Genomic DNA, 18,800 nt, shown 5'->3' on the forward strand with positions numbered 1-18,800 from the left:
AGAGCCCCACTCCAGCCAGGATTTCAGCCTCTCTCCCTGCCCCACATGAGCCAGCATCTCAGAGGCCCTGGTCCCCGGGGTGGGGAGCTCCCAAGAGGCATGGCAGGCACATGAGCCTAGAGCACACTGCTGAGACCAGGGTGAGAGCTGAGACTGGGCGTACTTGCTGCACATCACAGGCTTCTGAAGCAGGAAGTGTGGGGATGGGAACAGCCACTGGGATGAATGTGATGGCCAGTCAGGATCAGGTCATCTGGGGAATGCCAGCTTCTGCACCATGTGGTTGGTAGGGTGTTGAGGTCTGGCAGCTCTGATCTTGGGGCTGTGTCCTGGAGTTGGTTCCAAAGAACTTCCAGCAATGGTGCAGTGCACAGCAGAGTTATGGGTTTAGGCTTTATCTGTCTCCCTTCAGCTGAGCCCATCACACTGGGCCGAATGGGACACTTCACACTGCTCAGAACCTCCTACGCTTTCAGGATTCCCCAGTGCTGACTGATTACTGCTTTCTGTACACCACTGGCTTCTCATGCACTAATGACTTAAAGGGATGGGAAGGGGAGAAGGGGGAGCTGGGAAGTGTGGGGGGGTGTTACTTGGGGGATGGAGAGACACACACCAGTCTTCTCTCACATGCTTAATTCCTGTAACCACCATGTAATAAAGCTGTCACATTCTTGGGACACAGCCCATGGCTGGGCTTTCTCCTCCCAGCCGTGCTGGGAACTACACATTACAAGCATTTCAAAGCATGACCATTACGCCTGGTCCACTGTAACTAAGTGCAAAGGGGGGGAGGGGGGAGGGAGAGATGGGAATTATGAGTCATGTAGCAACCGTGTGGCCCAGTGATGAGAACAGTGGACTGCGACTCAAAGCTTGGGCTCTATTCCCAGCTCCGCCACTGACCTGATGAGTGACTCTGGCCAAATCTCCATGCCTCAGTTTCCCCATCTGTACAATGGGGATAATGATTTTTCCCTCCTTGAAACATAATGATGAAGAGCACCATGAAAGACTTAGGCAATCCCCTTCATTACCTGGCCACAGCAGTGTCTGGACTGCACACTTATGTAATGACCACTAACTCCTACCCACATCACTTCTCCTGATTAAAAAAAAAAACCTAGGAAATTCACTGACCAAAGCCTTCATGCATGCAGAGCTGCAGCTGACAGTGGTATATCCTGCCCTTCTAGAACGTCGAGTTGAGCAAAACTCAAACTTGTGAAAACCAGGAAAGAGAGGGTTATGGGACATGGCCTCTCAACCAGACACTTCCCTCTGAGTGCTGCCCCAATAGGTTCATCACACTCCCCCTTTGCACTGTGCTGCATAGGAACAACCCACACTTACCTACTGTCACACACATGGCCTACTCCACAGAAACATCTTCTACATTTTATAACCCTTTATCCTCTTTTATGGGTTGTGCTGAAAGGAGAACAGTTAGGCTACAGGGAGGATACTAGGGGAGTTCCTCAAGGATCAGTCTTGGAACTGATCTTTCTAATCTTTTCATTAATGACTTTTGCACAAAACCAGGAGTGCGCTAATGAACTGTGTTGATGAGACAAAGTTGAGAGGCATTGCCAATGCAGTGGAGGATCAGAATATTACACAAAAAGAACTGGATGACCTTGACAACTGGAGTGACAGAACTGGAATGAAATTCAATAGTACCAAGTGCAAGGGGGGGATAAACAACAAGAGTTTATGCTATAAAGTGGGGACTCAGCAAAGACCTGGGTGCATGGGTGGATCACAGGATGACCGTGAGCCATCAATTCGACGTGGCTGTACAACCCTAGGACTTCAGAGGGGAGGTACCACTAGCAGAGATAGGAAAATAAATGCTCTTGTGCACGGCATTTGTAAAGACCCCATCTGGAACACCATACCTAGCTCTGTTCACCCATGTGCAAGACAGGAACTCAGAGAAGAGCTGCTAGGCTGATGAGCGGAACGCAGGGCCTGTCTTATGGGAGCAGGCTGGCAGCACTTTGACTACCCTAGCAAAACATAGGCTGGAGAGTGGGCTGGGGGGGATGGGACATCTGACTGCTCCCAAGGAATACAGCATGGGGAATGTCCAAGACAGGGGAGAGCCGCTGAAGCTAAAGGCCAATGCTGACACAAGACCAAACAGGGATAAGCTGACCATGAACATGCTGAGGCTGGAGAAGAGAAAGTTTTGGACCATCGGAGGGTGGGGAACAGCTTCCCAACAGAAGCTGTGGGAGCAAACCACCTCTCTGGCTTTAAGATGGAGCTCGACAAACTCACAAAGGGGCTGCCTGCGACCTCGGGGGACATGGGGCTCCCTGCCAGGCCTAGGCCCTATGTTCAAACAGGGAGTTCGAGTCCCTTTAAACAGGCAGCTCTGCCTCCTTGCCATGTCTCAGAGCCCCCTCCCCCTGCACCCAGGAGGGACTGCTTCCCTCCCCCACAGCCATGCTCTATACACCCAGAGGGAGGGTGGCCACTTTAGGGTTCAGAGCTCAGGAGCTGACTGACTCCCTTCCCGCTCTGCCCCATACACATGGCGGGGGTGTGTGTGTGCTGCGTTTGCGCACAAGGCTCAGTGGCCAGCCCACTCCCCCCAACATTAACCCAGGGCTCGTGTGACAACAGGACAAGGCGAAGGGGATGCTGTTACCCCTGCTGACGGCATCCTTGGGGTGTGGCCTCGGACAGCCTCTGGCTCTGACTCAGAGACCTCGCTGAGCAGGACGTCACTCTCCTCCTCCTCCTCCTCCGCCGCCTGAAGCAGCACCTCCTCTGAGGGCACAAAGTCCACATCCCGGGAGAGGTCATCGTCATCAGTCTCCTCCTCTTTCCTCCTTCTGCTCCGGCGCTTCTTCCTCGAGCTGTCGGACTCTGATTCCTGGGGGCCCTCATTGGAAGCCAGAGGCTGGTACACCGATGTCAGCTCCTCGGCCAGCTCCTGCAGGTAAAGCAAGGCCCTGGGGGCACCAAAGGCATCACTGGTAAGAGAGCTGCCCTGCCCCCTCTAGCCCTCTTCCTGGGCTACAGTCATCAGGCCTGGTGCTCTGGGAAGGAGCATTTCTGCCACTGGTGCCCAGAGGGACCAGGCTGCCCCAGGACTGGAGACTCAAACCTTACCAGCAACTTCACACCCCCTAGCCAAGCTCTGCATGCAGGAGACATGGCTCATCCCTCTGGGGGAAAGCATACACTGGATCTGAAAGCCAATCTTCCCCCACAGGAGCTCCAACAGAGCCCAGCAATGCTGCTCTGAGTCAGCCAGGGCCACTAGAGACTAGAAGCACTGCTGCCCACCTTGGCTGTTTCACTGAACAGCAATCACAGCCAGGGAGAGAGAAAGCCAGACTGGGGCTCCTTCAGATCAGCTCTACAGGCAAAGGGAAAAGGGACCCTGACCAGGCCACTGGGTGATTCCAGGCATTAATTCTGTGCAAACAATTAAACAAGGAGACCATGCCAGCTACCTGAGAAAGCAGAGGGGTCAAGAAATGCCAGAGGTAAAGGTGCATGCTTAACCTTAACTCTGCCCCTTGGGCATGGCCAGCACAACAGACTCCAGCTCCAAGGCTACATGCTAGTGCTCGCGTCACACAACCAAGCATCAGCATATCCACCCCTGCCATTAGGGCACCGCGATATTCGAAACTTGCTTCACTGCTGACATTCAGCATCATAACGACCCAACAGCTGGTTGCCAACAAACCCTCTATGTGCCCCAAGGGACGCCATCAACGCGACTGATCTCTGATGCTTCTGCCCTACCCCCTTTGCCCAGGATCCCTGGGACTGAGGCACACTCTCCCCTCACGGGCGGCTGGCTTGGATGTCGGAGCAGGGATTGCTCTTTTCTTGGACAATTGGTCGGTCTCTGCTCTGTGGAACACTAGCAAGGGGCAGAGAACCCACCCACCACGGACTCTAGAGAGGCCACCAAGGAGGATGACCCAGCAGACAGCCAGGCTGGCTGGAGTTAAGGTTAAGACCAGCTTTCTGTTTAAAGCTGGACTCTTGGAATCTGCAGTTATTCAAATTGCCCTAAAATGTAGTGTGCCTCCTAGGGGTATGGGCTAGGGTTAGTGACCCACATGTGGGTTGACAAAGAGGTTCCTGAGATACAGCTCCCTGAAGGCAGGGGTGGGGAGAGCAGCTTTTTTTTTTTTTAGGTCAACATATTCTACCAACCTTTTTTTGGCCCAGTCCTGGGGATCAAACCAGGGCTCTGATCCTGGCACAAGAGTCTCAGTTTCTTGAGAATTAATCCCAACTAGTCTGTGGCACCCATTGCCCCTTTGTGGGAGCCAAATTCAGAATGGTTTCATCACAGGGTTTACTTCGCATTTTAGGCATGGGCCAACTGCTCATGAGCCAAACAAATTACAGTGAACATGCACAGAGAAGACAAGAGGATCTGTAGTGTGGAAAATCTCAGTGCACCGGCTTAGCTCAAGGGGCTAAACAGAGGCTTGAATTCTGCCCCAACCAGGCAGAGTCAGTTGAGATCCCATGGAGGGCAGAAATCAGGGAAAGGTTTGAAGGCATGTTGCTGAAATCAGTGTCTGGCAGTGTGGTTTTGTTTTTAAATCAGACATGCAAATGCTTGCTGGGAGGTGAGGGGAAATAAACACGGATGGGTGGGAGGTGAGTTTGGAGCCTTGGGACACTTGGAAGATGGAAATGGGGGTAAATGGCAGAGGATGAGGCAGGATCTTGGGGGGCCCTGCCCTTCTATAGAAATCTGATCCCCACCCTCATTATGGGCCAAGATCTGGAGGAGGCCTGACACCCTAGGGGTGTCTGGGCCCTCTCCTCCCCATCTCTCATGGGATTGGGGGAGCTATCAAAGACCCTCTCCCTGCCCCATGTGGGGAAACCCTGGCCTCCGGGTGTGGCGCTGAGAACAGGCATGCTAGGAGCATGTACCAAGAACACACTGCTGAGACCGGGCATACCTGGGGCACATCACAGGCTGCTGAAGCAGGGGGAGTGGGGATGGGAACTGAGATAAATGGAGTACTGCACACTTCCCAAAACTGTTGTTTCAGGCTGTATACATCTCCATGGTGCTCTCATTCAAGCTGAGGCCATCACCATGGATGGGCCACATCACACCCCGCAGACCGTCCCAAGCTTTCCGGGTTCTCCTGTGCTGGGAATCTGGATATAGCAGAACTATGGCTATTTTTCTCAAAGTTTTTTTTGTGCACAACTGGCTTCTAACTAATGGCTTAAGGGGAAGGGAAGGGGAGGAGGGTGAGCTGGCAATGCCGGCCGGAAGATAGGGCCACATATTTGGAGAGTGCTTGTTATACATTACAGGGGACGGAGACACAGGCACCAGCCTTCTTTCACAGGTTTAAAGTTCCCGTAACCATCACATATAAAAGTGTCACACTCTTGGTAGCTAGACCCGTGTTTGAAATCTCTCTGCAGCCCTGGTCGGAACTGAACACTGCAAACATTCCAATCATGGCCATTAGTCCCAGTCCACGATAGCAAAGAGCCGAGGGTGGGCCACTTAGGGAATGTCTACACTGCAACTTCAGCCTGTGTTTCAGCCTGGGCTCTAGCCTAGCCTCACCTTGTGTCTACACTGCAATTGCTTGAGCCGGGTCCCAGGATTCCACCAGAAGGATCCCACAATTCCATGGGATAACCTCCTTAGTCCTCTCTATACCAACAATCCACTCTATTGAAAATGAAAGCCCCCCACCCTCTGAACAGCAGCAACTCAGGTCAGCATCAACCCATTCTCTGCTGATCACCAATCTGCAAGTGCGCTGTCAGAGCGCCTCCTGGGTCCGCAGTGGAGAGCGAACAGATCAAACCTTTTGCAAAGTGAGCAGCTTCAACCTTCCTATAATGGGCAGGATGGGCAATAAAGTTCTCCCCGCAGTGCACCACGGTCCTAGTACTAGAGCGGACACATTTCGGGGGGGATGAGGGTGCTAGGGACTCTGGGATAGTTACTTTGACTAGGGTCTGCGTACTGCAGTGTGGACACTAGAGCCCTAGGATCAAGCACAGATTAGAAAACTCTTAATGTAGGGTAAAATACAGTGTAGACACTCAGGCCCAGGGTTCCCTAGTTCGGGTCAGCTGACTGGAGTCCCACTAACCCTGGGCTTACATTGCAGTGTAGACATACCCTCTGGCATCACATCACTAGCCCACACGGTTGCTGATGGGGACTCAGGAGCCCTGGGCTCTATTCCCAGCTCTGCCACTGGCCTGCTGGGTGACCTGGGCCAAAATTGAGATGTACTGATGCAAAGTGCTATGTCAGGGCTAGGTGTTATTGTCTGAGCTGCACTCCTTCATCTGCCTAAGTGACCTGAACTACCAACATCACATTTGAAGAAACTAGGAAGTTCACTGACTACAACATCATCAATGCAGAGGCGCAGTTGTCTGGTGGTATCTTGCACCTTTCTAGAATGTTGAGTTCACCAAAACTCCAGCTTCTGAAAGCCAGGAAATACTGAATTAGGGTACACGCCCATGCAGCCTTAGCTCTGCCCTCTGAGCAACACCCCAACAGACTCACTGAATGCTTACTCACACTCTCCCTTTGCATGGTACTGAACGGGAGCTCATTCAAACACAGCTTGCTCCACAGAAAGACCACCACCCTGCTACATTTCACAGCGCCTTCACCCCTACGCACATGGGGCCATCCAGCACTCTGCTTCCACTCACCCTTCATTAAACCCACAGCCACTCACCTCCCACAAACTGCTGGCAATCCCCATTGCCAGAAGACCCGTGCCCTGCTCTTGACAAAGCCTACAAAATGCAATACTGATGTGAGGGCTGCTGAATCTCCTAAGGCACACAAGTACCTCTTTCCTTTGATATCACACACAGGGGTCAGGGAGAGGGGCTCACAAACAGCCTAGAGGGCCACAGCCCCCCAGATCGCCTCATATTACACTCTCAGCTCTGCCAAGCTGCTCCAACTAATGTATCCATCATTCAATACAGCTATACCTAAGGCAAGACCTTCCTGTGGCTAGTGCCAGCTCCAGAGTGGGGGGCAGAGTTAAGGTTACACAGGCATGCGCCGTAATTCTATTTCCTGGGTTTGAGTTTTACCAAACTCGATGATGTGGAAGGGCACCAGATGTCGCCGGGCAACCTTATCTCTGGGCTAACGACTGTTTTGTCAGTGAATTTTCAGATGAGAGTTGCTGAACTGGCAGGTGTTCAGCCCCTTGAGCTCTCCCACCCCAGGCCCGAACTGTCAGCATCCCACGGCCATTTCCTGTTCAGCCAGCAGCACTGCCCTCCCAGGGGCCCCTCTGGGGACAGGGCAGTGAAGTCAGCTCCACACTTAGCCAATACTGCCCCATGTCCCGTACGACTGTCCTCTGCAGGGAACGTGCATGTGTGTTTGCGGGGTGAAGGCAGTGAGTAACTGCAGTTCATGAGAATGGATTCCCCGATCAGTTTGCTGACTGCAGCCCAGAGTGCAGCATGGCAAGCAGCAGCCCTACAAATCCCATCAGATAGTCTATTGCATTGAAAACCAGCCCCTGCAGAGCACAGTCAAACTGGCCCCTGGCTTCCCTAGCTCGGTGTGCTTCACCGAGCAGCCCAAAGCACTCCAGAGCAGTTTTATGACTCTTCTTGTGACTTTCCCAGGCGCCTTCTGTGACCAAGTGGGACTGGTTTTAATGTTCCCTCTGAATACTGTGTGGGGGCCTCAGCTCTGGCCGACCCTCTGTTGCCTGGCAACTAATGGCCAGGCCCTTCCCCCTTGCCAGGGGATGCTAAAGGTGTTGGAGACAGAGAGATCAGGTGACCTCCTGGCCCGGGAAAGAGACAAAGCCCAGAGAGGAGGGGCTGGAGGGGGTTGGGTAGTTTTTGGAAGCTGGCTAGAAAAGGGAGGGGAGCCCCGAGGAGAATCGGGCCTCCCAGCAGGGCTGGGGCCTCCCTGGGGCCCCAGATGGACCTAACTAAGGGGGGTCTTGTTGTCTGTACTGGCAAGACCTGTTTTGGACTGTGTTCCTGTCATCGAATAAACCTCTGTCTTACTGGCTGGCTGAGAGTCACGTCTGACTGCAAGGTGGGGGTGCAGGAACCTCTGGCTTCCCCAGGACCCCGACTGGGTGGACTCGTCGTAGGAAGCACACGGAGGGGCACGTGCTGAATGCTACATGTGAGCTTCCCACCCTAAAGATAGTCTGCTCCAAGGGAGAGGAGGCTCCCCAAAGTCCTGACTGGCTTTGTGGGGAGCAGTTCCAGAGCATCGCCCAGGGACTCCGTGACACCTTCCCAAGAGAGCATACAGAGGAATTCTAGGAACAGAACCTGCCCCAAGAGCACCATGCCCAGCTGCACAGCCTCACCTCCTCCTGTTGATTCTTTGTAGTACCGTAGGACCTAGGAGCCCAGCCATGGACCAGGGCCCAATTGCGCTAGGCGCTGTATAAACCCAGGACAAAGAAATGATGCCTGCTCTGCCCCCAAGGGCACTCTTACACTGGCACCCTTGCCCCTAGTGCACTTCTATTCCCCATCCCCCCACACCCACTCTTACACTTTAGCCGCCCGCCTCTTGGGGCGCCCAGTGGGCGTGGCCTCCAAGCCGTCAGGTGCCTCGTTGCTCCCCAGTATCTTCTGCACACAGATAGGCTCCGGCGCTTGGCAGTCCAGACCCTGCGACAGCTTCAGCAGGAGCAGCTCTGCTTTGGACTTACGGCCTCGTTTCTTTGGCACTTTCACGGGTGAGGCGGGGCCATTCTCTGAGGTCCCCGCCCCATGCCCCTCAGCTTCCGCCCGGGCTGGACACTTGCGGGCAGGCGGTTTCCTTTTAGATTTTCGGCTTCGGACAGGCTTCCTCCTGGGCATGGCAGCTGCCAATCCCCCTTCAGGGTGGGCTGAGACCCCCAAGCCCACCAGCGCTGGAAGCTCACCTGGCCAAAGAAAGGAGGCCAGATGTCAGTGACGTGCAGCTCAGCTCACCATTCACCTCTCCCACCCAAAGCTGTCTTGCTGCCCACAAGCGTGGGGGTGACAGGGCACCCTTTGCAGACACAAAGGCCTTTGCCTTGGAGCAGTCGGGCACTGACTCTCTCTGGCTAAGCCCAGGTTCCGGCAGCTATCAGGGCAAGCTCAACCACTCTGCCCCTTCCCGGGGCACTCCTCAGCCACAGGGACCCCTCTGGGGAGAGGGGCTCTCTCCAAGGCCAGGTGCCTGGTGTCAGATAACAAACTGACTTGGATCATTTCCTGTTTGACAGGGCCTTGCAGGATCAAGGAGCCCTGGGTTATTTGAAAGAGAAGAAAGTCCCTGTGCCAAATGGCTGGGCTGGAGGGCACGAGGTGAGTGACAGGAGGGCACGAGGTGGAGAGGGGTAACTAGTGGTGTTCCCCAAGGGTCAGTCCTAGGACCAATCCTATTCAATTTATTCATAAATGATCTGGAGAAAGGGGTAAACAGTGAGGTGGCAAAGTTTGCAGATGATACTAAACTACTCAAGATAGTTAAGACCAAAGCAGATTGTGAAGAACTTCAAAAAGATCTCACAAAACTAAGTGATTGGGCAACAAAATGGCAAATGAAATTTAATGTGGATAAATGTAAAGTAATGCACATTGGAAAAAATAACCCCAACTATACATACAACATGATGGGGGCTAATTTAGCTACAACGAGTCAGGAAAAAGATCTTGGAGTTATCGTGGATAGTTCTCTGAAGATGTCCACGCAGTGTGCAGAGGCGGTCAAAAAAGCAAACAGGATGTTAGGAATCATTAAAAGGGGATAGAGAATAAGACTGAGAATATATTATTGCCCTTATAGAAATCCATGGTACGCCCACATCTCGAATACTGTGTACAGATGTGGTCTCTCACCTCAATAAAGATATTCTAGCACTAGAAAAGGTTCAGAAAAGAGCAACTAAAATGATTAGGGGTTTAGAGAGGGTCCCATATGAGGAAAGATTAAAGAGGCTAGGACTCTTCAGTTTGGAAAAGAGAAGACTAAGGGGGGACATGATAGAGGTATATAAAATCATGAGTGATGTTGAGAAAGTGGATAAGGAAAAGTTATTTACTTATTCCCATAATACAAGAACTAGGGGTCACCAAATGAAATTAATAGGCAGCAGGTTTAAAACAAATAAAGGAAGTTCTTCTTCACATAGCGCACAGTCAACTTGTGGAACTCCTTACCTGAGGAGGTTGTGAAGGCTAGGACTATAACAATGTTTAAAAGGGGACTGGATAAATTCATGGTGGCTAAGTCCATAAATGGCTATTAGCCAGGATGGATAAGAATGGTGTCCCTAGCCTCTGTTCGTCAGAGGATGGAGATGGATGGCAGGAGAGAGATCACTTGATCATTGCCTGTTAGATTCACTCCCTCAGGGGCACCTGGCATTGGCCACTGTCGGTAGACAGATACTGGGCTAGATGGACCTTTGGTCTGTCCCGGTACGGCCTTTCTTATGTTCTTACAGGTGAGGTCAACAGGACTGCAGAACTCAGAGCGATAGAGTACGAGCTAAGACTATAAACCAGGTCACTCCATCCACAACACCTCCTGCCCGCGCCCTCCCTCTCCCATGCCAATGCTTTTTCACCTCCCTGGCCCTTCTGCAGCTGCCAATCGGAGCAGCTGCATGGGCAGGCAGAGCCAAGTCCACCTATCAGGTGCTGTGGTCTAGTGCTCTGCGATCCCAGAGAGCTGGGTTCTGTTCCTGACTCTACCACAAGCTTTCCACGGGACAAGGCTCACTCACCACCCTACCCGGAGGCGGGTGGGGGAGAGGAGAGTCAGGTCTCATTTAAACTGGGAAGCTCACAGAAGAATTCCTCCTCGGGGGAACGAATAGCTCAGTGGTTTGAGCATTGGCCTGCTAAACCCAGCGTTGAGAGTTCAATCCTTGAGGGGGCCACTTAGGGATCTGGGGCAAAAATCAGTACTTGGTCCTGCTAGTGAAGGCAGGGGGCTGGACTCGATGACCTTTCAAGGTCCCTTCCAGTTCTAGGAGCTAGGATATCTCCATTATTTTCTTTTCTTTTTTCTAAAAGATTATTAAGGGAGAAGCTCTCAGATAAGGAGGAATGGAAGACCAAGAGGGTCTCCGTCTTCCCCCAACATGGCCTAATTCAGGAGACTCCATGAGCTGAGTTTGTGGCTCAGTGCAGTTTGCCAGCACTTAGAAAGCTCCCAAACTGTGCACGCAGAGGGTGATTTCCACTGATCAGTCCCAGAGCTCTCCTGACTTCAGCAGCAGGCAGATTCTCACATGGGAAAGTTGCCCACATGGCCTCCAAATTTGAACAGGCTTTAATTCAAATTCTCAAAAAGGTCCTGAGCCAAGACCCGGGCCCTTGCAGGCCCAGAGATGGACATTTCAGAGAGTTATGCTATGGCAACCCAAAACTGGGGGCTTGCAACAGAAAGCCTCAGGCAAGCTAAATGAGAACTGGAGCTCTGGCTACAACAGAAATCACCACTGAAAGGCAGCCACCGGCAGGGGAGCCTGGCAGCTGTTTAACCACGCACAGCTTACAACAGGAATTGAACAAGGATTCTGTACACGACAAAGAGCACAGGGGACTGAGGGAGAGGAAAGGTATACTTGGGATTGAAGCACAGGACTTGGATGTATGAAGCCTGGGATTTATCCTCTCCACTGCCACATAATCTGGCAAGTCCCTTCCCCCCAGTCTCCTAGCGATCAAATGGGGGTCACACCTCAGAGCAGGCCCCTTAACACTCCACCCAGAGGCAGAGCTGTGTCGGGCCCCAGCGCTGGGACAGGGTGAAATTGATTGGGGGGGGGGGGAGAAGAGCTGTGTCAGGCCCCAGTACTGGGATGAGGTGATTAGGTGGGGGCCAGCAGAGCTGTGTCGGGGTGACTCAGGGGAGCAGAGCTGTCTGAGCACCAGCCTTGGGATGGGGTGACGGTGGGGGAGGGGCAGCAGAGCCATCTGGGCCCCAGTCCTGGGACAGGGTGACTCCGGGGGAGGGCTCCAGCAGAGCTGTCTGGGCCCCAGTGCTGGGATGGGGTGACTGTGGGGGCAGCAGAGCAGTGCGTGGGGGGGGCAGCAGGTGTGTTGGGGTGATGGGGGGCCGGGAGGACTGTGTCGGGGTGATTCAGGGGGCGGCAGCAGAGCTGTGTCAGGCCCCAGCGTAGGGATGGGGTGACTGGGGGGGCAGCAGAGCCGTCTCATAGAATCATAGAATACCAAGGTTGGAAGGAACCTCAGGAGATCACCTAATCCAACCCCCTGCTCAAAGCAGGACCAACCCCAGACAGGGGGGCCGGCAGAACTGTGTCGGGGTGACTTGGGGGGGCCGGCAGAGCTGTGTTGGGATGACTTGGGACGGGCCAGCAGAGCTGTATCAGGCCCAGGCTGCCGGCGCTGGGACGGGGGCACTGTGTGCGGGGGGGGCTCTAGGGTGACTCGGGGGGCTCCCCGCGCAGAGCGAGGCTGGCAGGCGGGGACGGTTGACTCGGGGCGGCGCAGCAGAGCTGTTTCAGGCCCAGGCTGCCGGCGCGGGGGGGGGGGCTCTAGGGTGACTCGGGGGCGGGGGCTCCAGGCTGCCGGGGGCGCAGCAGAACTGTTTCAGGCCCAGGCTGCCGGCGGGGGGCTCTAGGTGACTCGGGGCGGCGCAGCAGAGCTGTATCAGGGCCAGGCTGCCGGCGGGGGCTCTAGGGTGACTCGGGGGCGGGGGCTCCAGGCTGCCGGGGCGCAGCAGAGCTGTTTCAGGCCCAGGCTGCCGTCGGGGGGGGCTCCAGGGTGACTCGGGGGGGGCGGCGCAGCAGAGCTGTTTCAGGCCCAGGCTGCCGGTGCGGGGGCAGAGCCGGGCTGGGACGCGGGTACGTACGGGCGGCAGCCTGCGGCGAGCCCGGCTCCGGCCCCTCGCTCCCTCGGGATCCGCGTCCTGTCGTGCGGCGGCGGCGGCCCGGCTCCTCCCGCCGCGCGGCCCGGCCCCCCGGGGCGGACGGTCCCGCGGCGGCCGTCGCGGCGCAGGGCGGCTCCGAGCGCAGGGTCCCGCGGGGCCCCGCGCCCGCCGCCCCCATAGCCCCGGCTGCGGCACGAGCCGCCATCAGCGCCCGCAGGCCTCAGGCCGGCGCCGCCCGCATGGCTCCGGGGCGGGCTCCGGGGGTCACGCGGGGCCGAGTCCGGCTGAGCCGGCCCCGCCGCCCTCACCTCAGCTCCCCGGCGGCGCGCGCGGAGCCGGGATCTCCAAGATGGCCGCTCCGCAGGCGCGCGGCGCTCCCTGGCGTCACTTCCGGCGGCGTCCCCGGCAGCCCCTGGGAACGGCCGTTGTCTCGCTCCCACAAGGCTCCGCTCGCTCCCAGATCTGCATGTGCGGCCCCGCCCCTCGCCAGCCCCCGCCCGCAGCAGCGCGAGCGCCGTCCCGCCCCGCCCTCGCGCCCAGGAGGCGCTGCCTGGAGCCAGATCCTGGGACACAGCCCGTGGGGGCGGGGCTGGTTCCCCTGAGAGGAGCCTGTGCGGGCGGGGCTGGTTCCCCTGGGGACAGGCGGGGGGGGCTGGGTACCCTGAGAGGAGCCCACAGGGGAGGGGCTGGTTCCCCAGGGAGGAGCCTGTGCGGGCGGGGCTGGTTCCCCTGGGGACAGGGGGAGGGGGGCTGGGTACCCTGAGAGGAACCCCTGGGGTGGGGCTAGGTACTCTGAGAGGAGCCCACAGGGGAGGGGCTGGTTCCCAGGAGGGGGAGAGGGGCTGGGTACCCTGAGAGGAGCCCCTGGGGGGGGGGCTAGGTACTCTGAGAGGACCTCATGGGAGAGGGGCTGGTTCCCCTGGGGGCAGGCTGGGGGGGGGGCTGCATTCCCGTACAGGAGCCCGTGGGGCAGGGCGGTTTCCCTGGGGCAGGCAGAGGGGGCTGGATACTCTGAGGGGAGCCCATGGGGAGGGGCTGGTTCCACTGAGGGCAGGTGGCGGCAGGGGGGCTGGGTACCCTGACAGGAACCCGTGAGAGTGGGGCTGGTTGCCCTGGGCGCAGGCGGGGCTGGGTACCCTGAGAGGAGCCCATCGGGGTGGGGCTGGTTGCCCTGGGGGGGTGGGTGGCTGCTTCCCTGACAGGAGCCTGTGGGGGAGGGGATGGGTTCCCTGAGGGCAGGGGGGGCTGGGTACTCTGAGAGGAGCCCATGGGGGAGGGGCTGGTTCCCGGGGAGGGGCTGGGTATCCTGACAGGAGCCCGTGGGGCGGGGCTGGTTCTCTGGGGAGGAGAGGGGCTGAGTATCCTGACAGGAGCCCATGGGGCGGGCGGGTTCCCCTGGGGCAGGCGGAGGTGGCTGGGTACCCTGAGAGGAGCCTGTGAGGGTGGGGCTGGGTTCCCGGGGAGGGGGCTGGTTCCTCTGACAGGAGCCTGTGGGGAGGAGATGGGTTCCCTGAGGGCGGGGGCTGGGTACTCTGAGAGGAGCCCACGGGGGCAGACTGCATTCCCTTACAGGAGCCCGTGGGGCAGGGCAGGTTTCCCTGGGGGCAGGCAGAGGGGGGGCTGGATACTCTGAGGGGAGCCCATGGGGGAGGGGCTGGTTCCACTGAGGGCAGGTGGAGGCAGGGGGGCTGGGTACCCTGACAGGAGCCCGTGGGGCAGGGCTGGTTCCCCTGGGGGCAGCCAGAGGGGCTGGTTCCCCTGGGGGCAGGTGGGGGCCCATGCAGTGCAGCTCTGGCCCTGTCCCCCAATTATGCAGTCACAGCAGGCAGCCGTGAGATCAGCAGGGTTTATTGGGGGTCCATGCAGCCCCCATCCCACCCCACCCACTACTGTTCCACGTTCTTGACACGCAGGACGACGGGCACCGAGGAGCATGGGATCATGCCCAAGTCTGTGATCACCAGGTCCACTAGCTCGGGGGGGGTCACGTCATAGACCAGATTGAGAAGGCGCAGGGACGAGTTCTCCTTCCAGCCACGCAGATGGGCTCCTCCCTTCCCGGGCACGATCAGGTCATCAGGGTCATCTATAGAGACATGTTACAGGGTCAGGCACTAGGGTGCACCTGCATCCCCTCCCTGGGAGGAGCTGCCTGGCACCGGCACAGCCCCCCATGACTTCCCTAACTGGTCGGAGGAGCTGCCTGGCACTGGCACAGCCCCCCATGACTTCCCTAACTGGCCGGAGGAACTGGCTGGCACCGGGACAGCCCTCCCCCGCACAAGCCCCTGCCCCATGACTTCCCTGACTGGCCAAGGGAGCTGGCTAGCACTCGGACAGCCCCCCAGCCAAAGGAGCTGGCTGGCACTGGCACAGCCCCTCCCTGCCCCCATGACTTCCCCAACTGGCCAGAGGAGGGCGCAGCACTGCGCTGGGACGTGCCATACATTGGGCAGTCTGGCTGCACCGTGGCCAGCGGCTGCTCTGAGGGGAGTGGAGCCCACGGCACGGGAGGACGCAGGGCACGTACCCAGCTCGTTGGAGACAAAGGAGTCCGTCTGCACCCGCTCACAGAACTTGTAGGTCTCGCAGCACACCAGCACAGGCACGTTGTAGGCCTTGGACACCAGCGCAATCTGGGATGTCCCCACCCGGGACATGACGGAGCCATTGGCCAGCAGTGCGTGAGCCCCCAGCAACACCTTGGAGACCTGCGGGGGGGGGGACACCACGTCAACTAGCACCAATCTACGGCTGTGGCAGGCTCTGCCTCCATCACCCCAGCAACACCCTTCCCCTCTGCCCTCAGCACAGCTGCCTGCTCACCTCGGGCAGCATGTAGGAGATGGCGGTGATCATGACGTAGGTGCAGCGGATGCCCTTGCGCACCAGCCTACGTAGTGTGTCCCGGCCCTCCAGCCGCGGCCGACTGTCCACCACAATCACCCGGAAGGCACGACCGTTGGCATGGGCGTCACACAATGTGCGGTTCACTAAGGAGGAGCTGACAGGACACCACAAGTGAATTCATTGAGCTTACGGCGGGAAGGGACCATCTAGTCTAATTGGCATATCACAGGTCAGAGAACCTCATCCATTTAGCCCAATAACGTGGGATAGGCTAACGCACACTCAGAATGGCAGCCAGTCCGGATCTGAAGCCAACGACAGAGGGAGACTCCACCCCTGCCCTTGGCAGTTTGTCCCAAGAGTTCATCACCCTCCTGGTGAGAATTTTGTGCCTTCTTTCTAGTTTGGATTTGTTGGGCTCCAGCTTCCAGCCATGGGTTCTTGTTCTGCCTTTCTGCACTAGACTGAAGAGCCCTCACTGTTCTCCCCCTGTGAAGGTGCTGTAATGACACTGTAACGAAGTCACCTCTCACTTTTCTTACTGAACTAAACAGATCAAACTCTTTAAAGCTCATCCTGCTTCACTCCAAATATTCAACAGAAATATTTATTGAACAGTTCTGCCTTTTCCACATCATTAACAATATTACCAAAATCTCTGTCTAGTAACGGGCCTACACCATTGCTAGAATTTCTTTTGTTCCTGATATATTTGAACTCCTTGTCCCTAGCCCTGACAGCCATGCATTTTTCCCTGAGGTCTTTAGCCTCCCTTATCAATTTCCTACACTTCTTAGCTTCTAGTTTATATCAATTGCTATCAATTTCCCATTTGTTATATATTGCTTTTTTATTTCTTACTGCTGCCTTCACTTCCCCACTGACCCAGGATGGGCTTTTAGGCACAGTTGTCCTCTTCTGTGATTGTGGAATCATGGATGTTTAGCCATCTCATGAATTTCTCTTAAACAGCACCTGATTTCCATTCACATTTTTCTGTCTAAATTTTCCTTCCAGTCAACTTTGCTCATGGGAAATTAGCCTTTTGAAGTATCTGTATTTTTGGTTGGGACTGTCCAGTTCGCCCACAGCAAACATAAGGAAGGCTCCTCCACCCTGGGCCAGATCATCCACACAGGGAAGCTCCATCCTCCGTACCATCCATACACCAGGATGACATCACCGTCACTGATCTTCTCGAAGGCATATTTGGAGATAGCTTCGGCTGCCAGCTGGATCTTCTCCCTCACGTATCCGTCAATGCTGCCCTGCAGTTTCCTCTTTGCCTGGGGAGAAGCAGTGCCAGTCACTCTGGGGCCTGAGAGCTCTGACATCCTTCCCTCTGGCTCACCCCCCAGCTGGCCATGCTCCACACTCCCAGTAGGAGTGTGCACTCCCATCCCGCCTACCCAGGATGCCCCGAGTGGGCCTAGCTGCTGCAGGCCCCCAGCACATGGTTTGGGAGAGCCCCTCAGCACTGGGGGAGGAAGGGAAAGGAACAGGTCTGTGCTGCACAATTCAGCCAGGGCAGCTCCCATCCCCCCAACCCATCCTCGTGAGCAGGGGGCAGGATGCACTGCATGGCACAGGCCTTACCGTGAGTTCAAAGGACCCATCACCCCACAGAACTGGAGAGGAAACCCAGGGGGTTACTCCCTCTCTCCTGCAGGGAATAGGCTGGCAGAGCGACTGCCATTCCTGTACCACCTTCCAGCTACAAGGCCTCCAAAGCACTCCCATCACCCCACCCATATGGAGGTGCAGTCCCCTCTGGGGTGGAACTGGGCACCTGTAAGAGCCACACAGAAATGCTGCAAAATAGATGAGATCAGCAGGTGAAGGAGGAACCTCTACGAAACAACTGCAGGGGGTTAGCTCAGCCAAACAAATTACCTAGGCTGGAATTTGGCCAGGCCACAGGAGCTAAAACCCCAACTCCGACAGACAGCAAGTGGCAAGGATCTTTAACATGGTAGGTCAGGCCTTTGCAATCACACCTCAACTGAGGGGGACAGAACCCTCTACAACCGCGCTGGGGCACCGAAGCCAGCCCTGACTGCAGGGGCACAATGTTCCCTGCCCAGCTCCCTGCAGCACCGTGCCCGTAGCACTGCACTGGGGCCAGCATGTTCCCTGGCGAGTCCCCTGCCCGGCTCCCTGCAGCAGGAGAAAGAGGAAGTAGTTGATTCAAACACAGAGCTGTGTGAAATGGGAGACAGGGTGGGGAGGAGGCGGGATCCAGGGCAGGAGGGGGACAGATAGGAGGAGAGGGGGACTGGAGCCAGGTTGAGGGGTGGATACGGGCAGAGGGGGACAGAGGCAGGATACTCCTGAATTGAGTCCCAAGTCTCTGTATTCATCCGCGATCAGCCAACAGCAGGAAATCCACTGGCAATGTCTCATCCCCTGTAGCACCAGGGCAGAGAGAACCTAGCGGGCGGTTACGCCGCTGCTGGAGCGGTGGTTCTGCGAGATGCTGTGTGTAGGAAGTGCAGGTCCCCCTGGACGCGGCCAGGCGCCTTGTGCACATGGGATGGGACGTTTTAATAGCCAGGTGCCTCAGGGCCACACATGCACCCCAGGCCCCCTCATGCTCCTGTGCAAGGGGAGAGGGGGTGGGGCACCTGTGACAGTCCCTCGCAGGTCGAAGCCCCTGGTAGCTGAGGGCTCTGAAAACAGGGACAGAGGGTGCGTCATGGGATCCACACGGACTGCACCATCTCGAAGCACCACAGCTCCAGCCCGGTAAGTAACCAGTCTCTCCGAGTACAGGTGAGCATGGAGCCCGCTGCTGGTGACTGGCAAGCAGTGTCCCTCAGGGCGGGGGAATGAGGAGCTCCAGCTGGCCATGACTGGAGTACCTGGCTCAGACCTGGCTGCTGAATCCCAGGCATAGGGTTTGACAAGGTCAGCGGGTCACTTAGAGATCTCGGATACTGGCGTGTGTCTGAAGCAGACGGGAGTGCGCCGGCCAGCTGGTAACGCCGCCAGCTACAGCGTGTGATATTATCCACTTTGATATTCTCTGTGAAGAGATGGCTTGGTCCAGGGCTCTGGCAATAAACGGAAGGGGGGGGGT

At 56.7% G+C, this 18,800-nt stretch overlaps 2 protein-coding genes across 3 annotated transcripts in view; both read right to left on the minus strand.

Moving 5' to 3' along the window:
* Positions 1 to 13,299, minus strand: part of GTF3C2 (general transcription factor IIIC subunit 2) — a 39,314-nt gene extending 26,015 nt beyond the window's left edge. The window contains exons 1-3 of one of the 2 annotated variants that reach the window (XM_039530431.1): positions 13,180 to 13,299; positions 8,546 to 8,921; positions 2,657 to 2,963 (exon numbers count right to left, since the gene is read on the minus strand). In XM_039530431.1, coding sequence (XP_039386365.1) covers positions 2,657 to 2,963; positions 8,546 to 8,856 — 618 coding nt within the window. In that variant the 5' untranslated portion in view covers positions 8,857 to 8,921; positions 13,180 to 13,299. Of the gene's footprint in view, positions 1 to 2,656; positions 2,964 to 8,545; positions 8,922 to 12,853; positions 12,972 to 13,179 lie in introns of those variants that run through there. The other variant, XM_039530432.1, reaches the window with a different exon arrangement.
* A 1,404-nt stretch (positions 13,300 to 14,703) lies between these two features.
* The window catches only part of EIF2B4 (eukaryotic translation initiation factor 2B subunit delta), a 34,252-nt gene continuing 30,155 nt past the window's right edge, over positions 14,704 to 18,800 (minus strand). The window contains exons 10-13 of the mRNA XM_039530858.1: positions 16,880 to 17,007; positions 15,698 to 15,875; positions 15,402 to 15,582; positions 14,704 to 14,957 (exon numbers count right to left, since the gene is read on the minus strand). Coding sequence (XP_039386792.1) covers positions 14,758 to 14,957; positions 15,402 to 15,582; positions 15,698 to 15,875; positions 16,880 to 17,007 — 687 coding nt within the window. The 3' untranslated portion in view covers positions 14,704 to 14,757. The remainder of the gene's footprint in view (positions 14,958 to 15,401; positions 15,583 to 15,697; positions 15,876 to 16,879; positions 17,008 to 18,800) is intronic.

The sequence above is a fragment of the Mauremys reevesii genome, linkage group 3, assembly GCF_016161935.1.
Source record: "Mauremys reevesii isolate NIE-2019 linkage group 3, ASM1616193v1, whole genome shotgun sequence".
In the NCBI taxonomy this organism is placed as follows: Eukaryota; Metazoa; Chordata; order Testudines; family Geoemydidae; genus Mauremys; species Mauremys reevesii.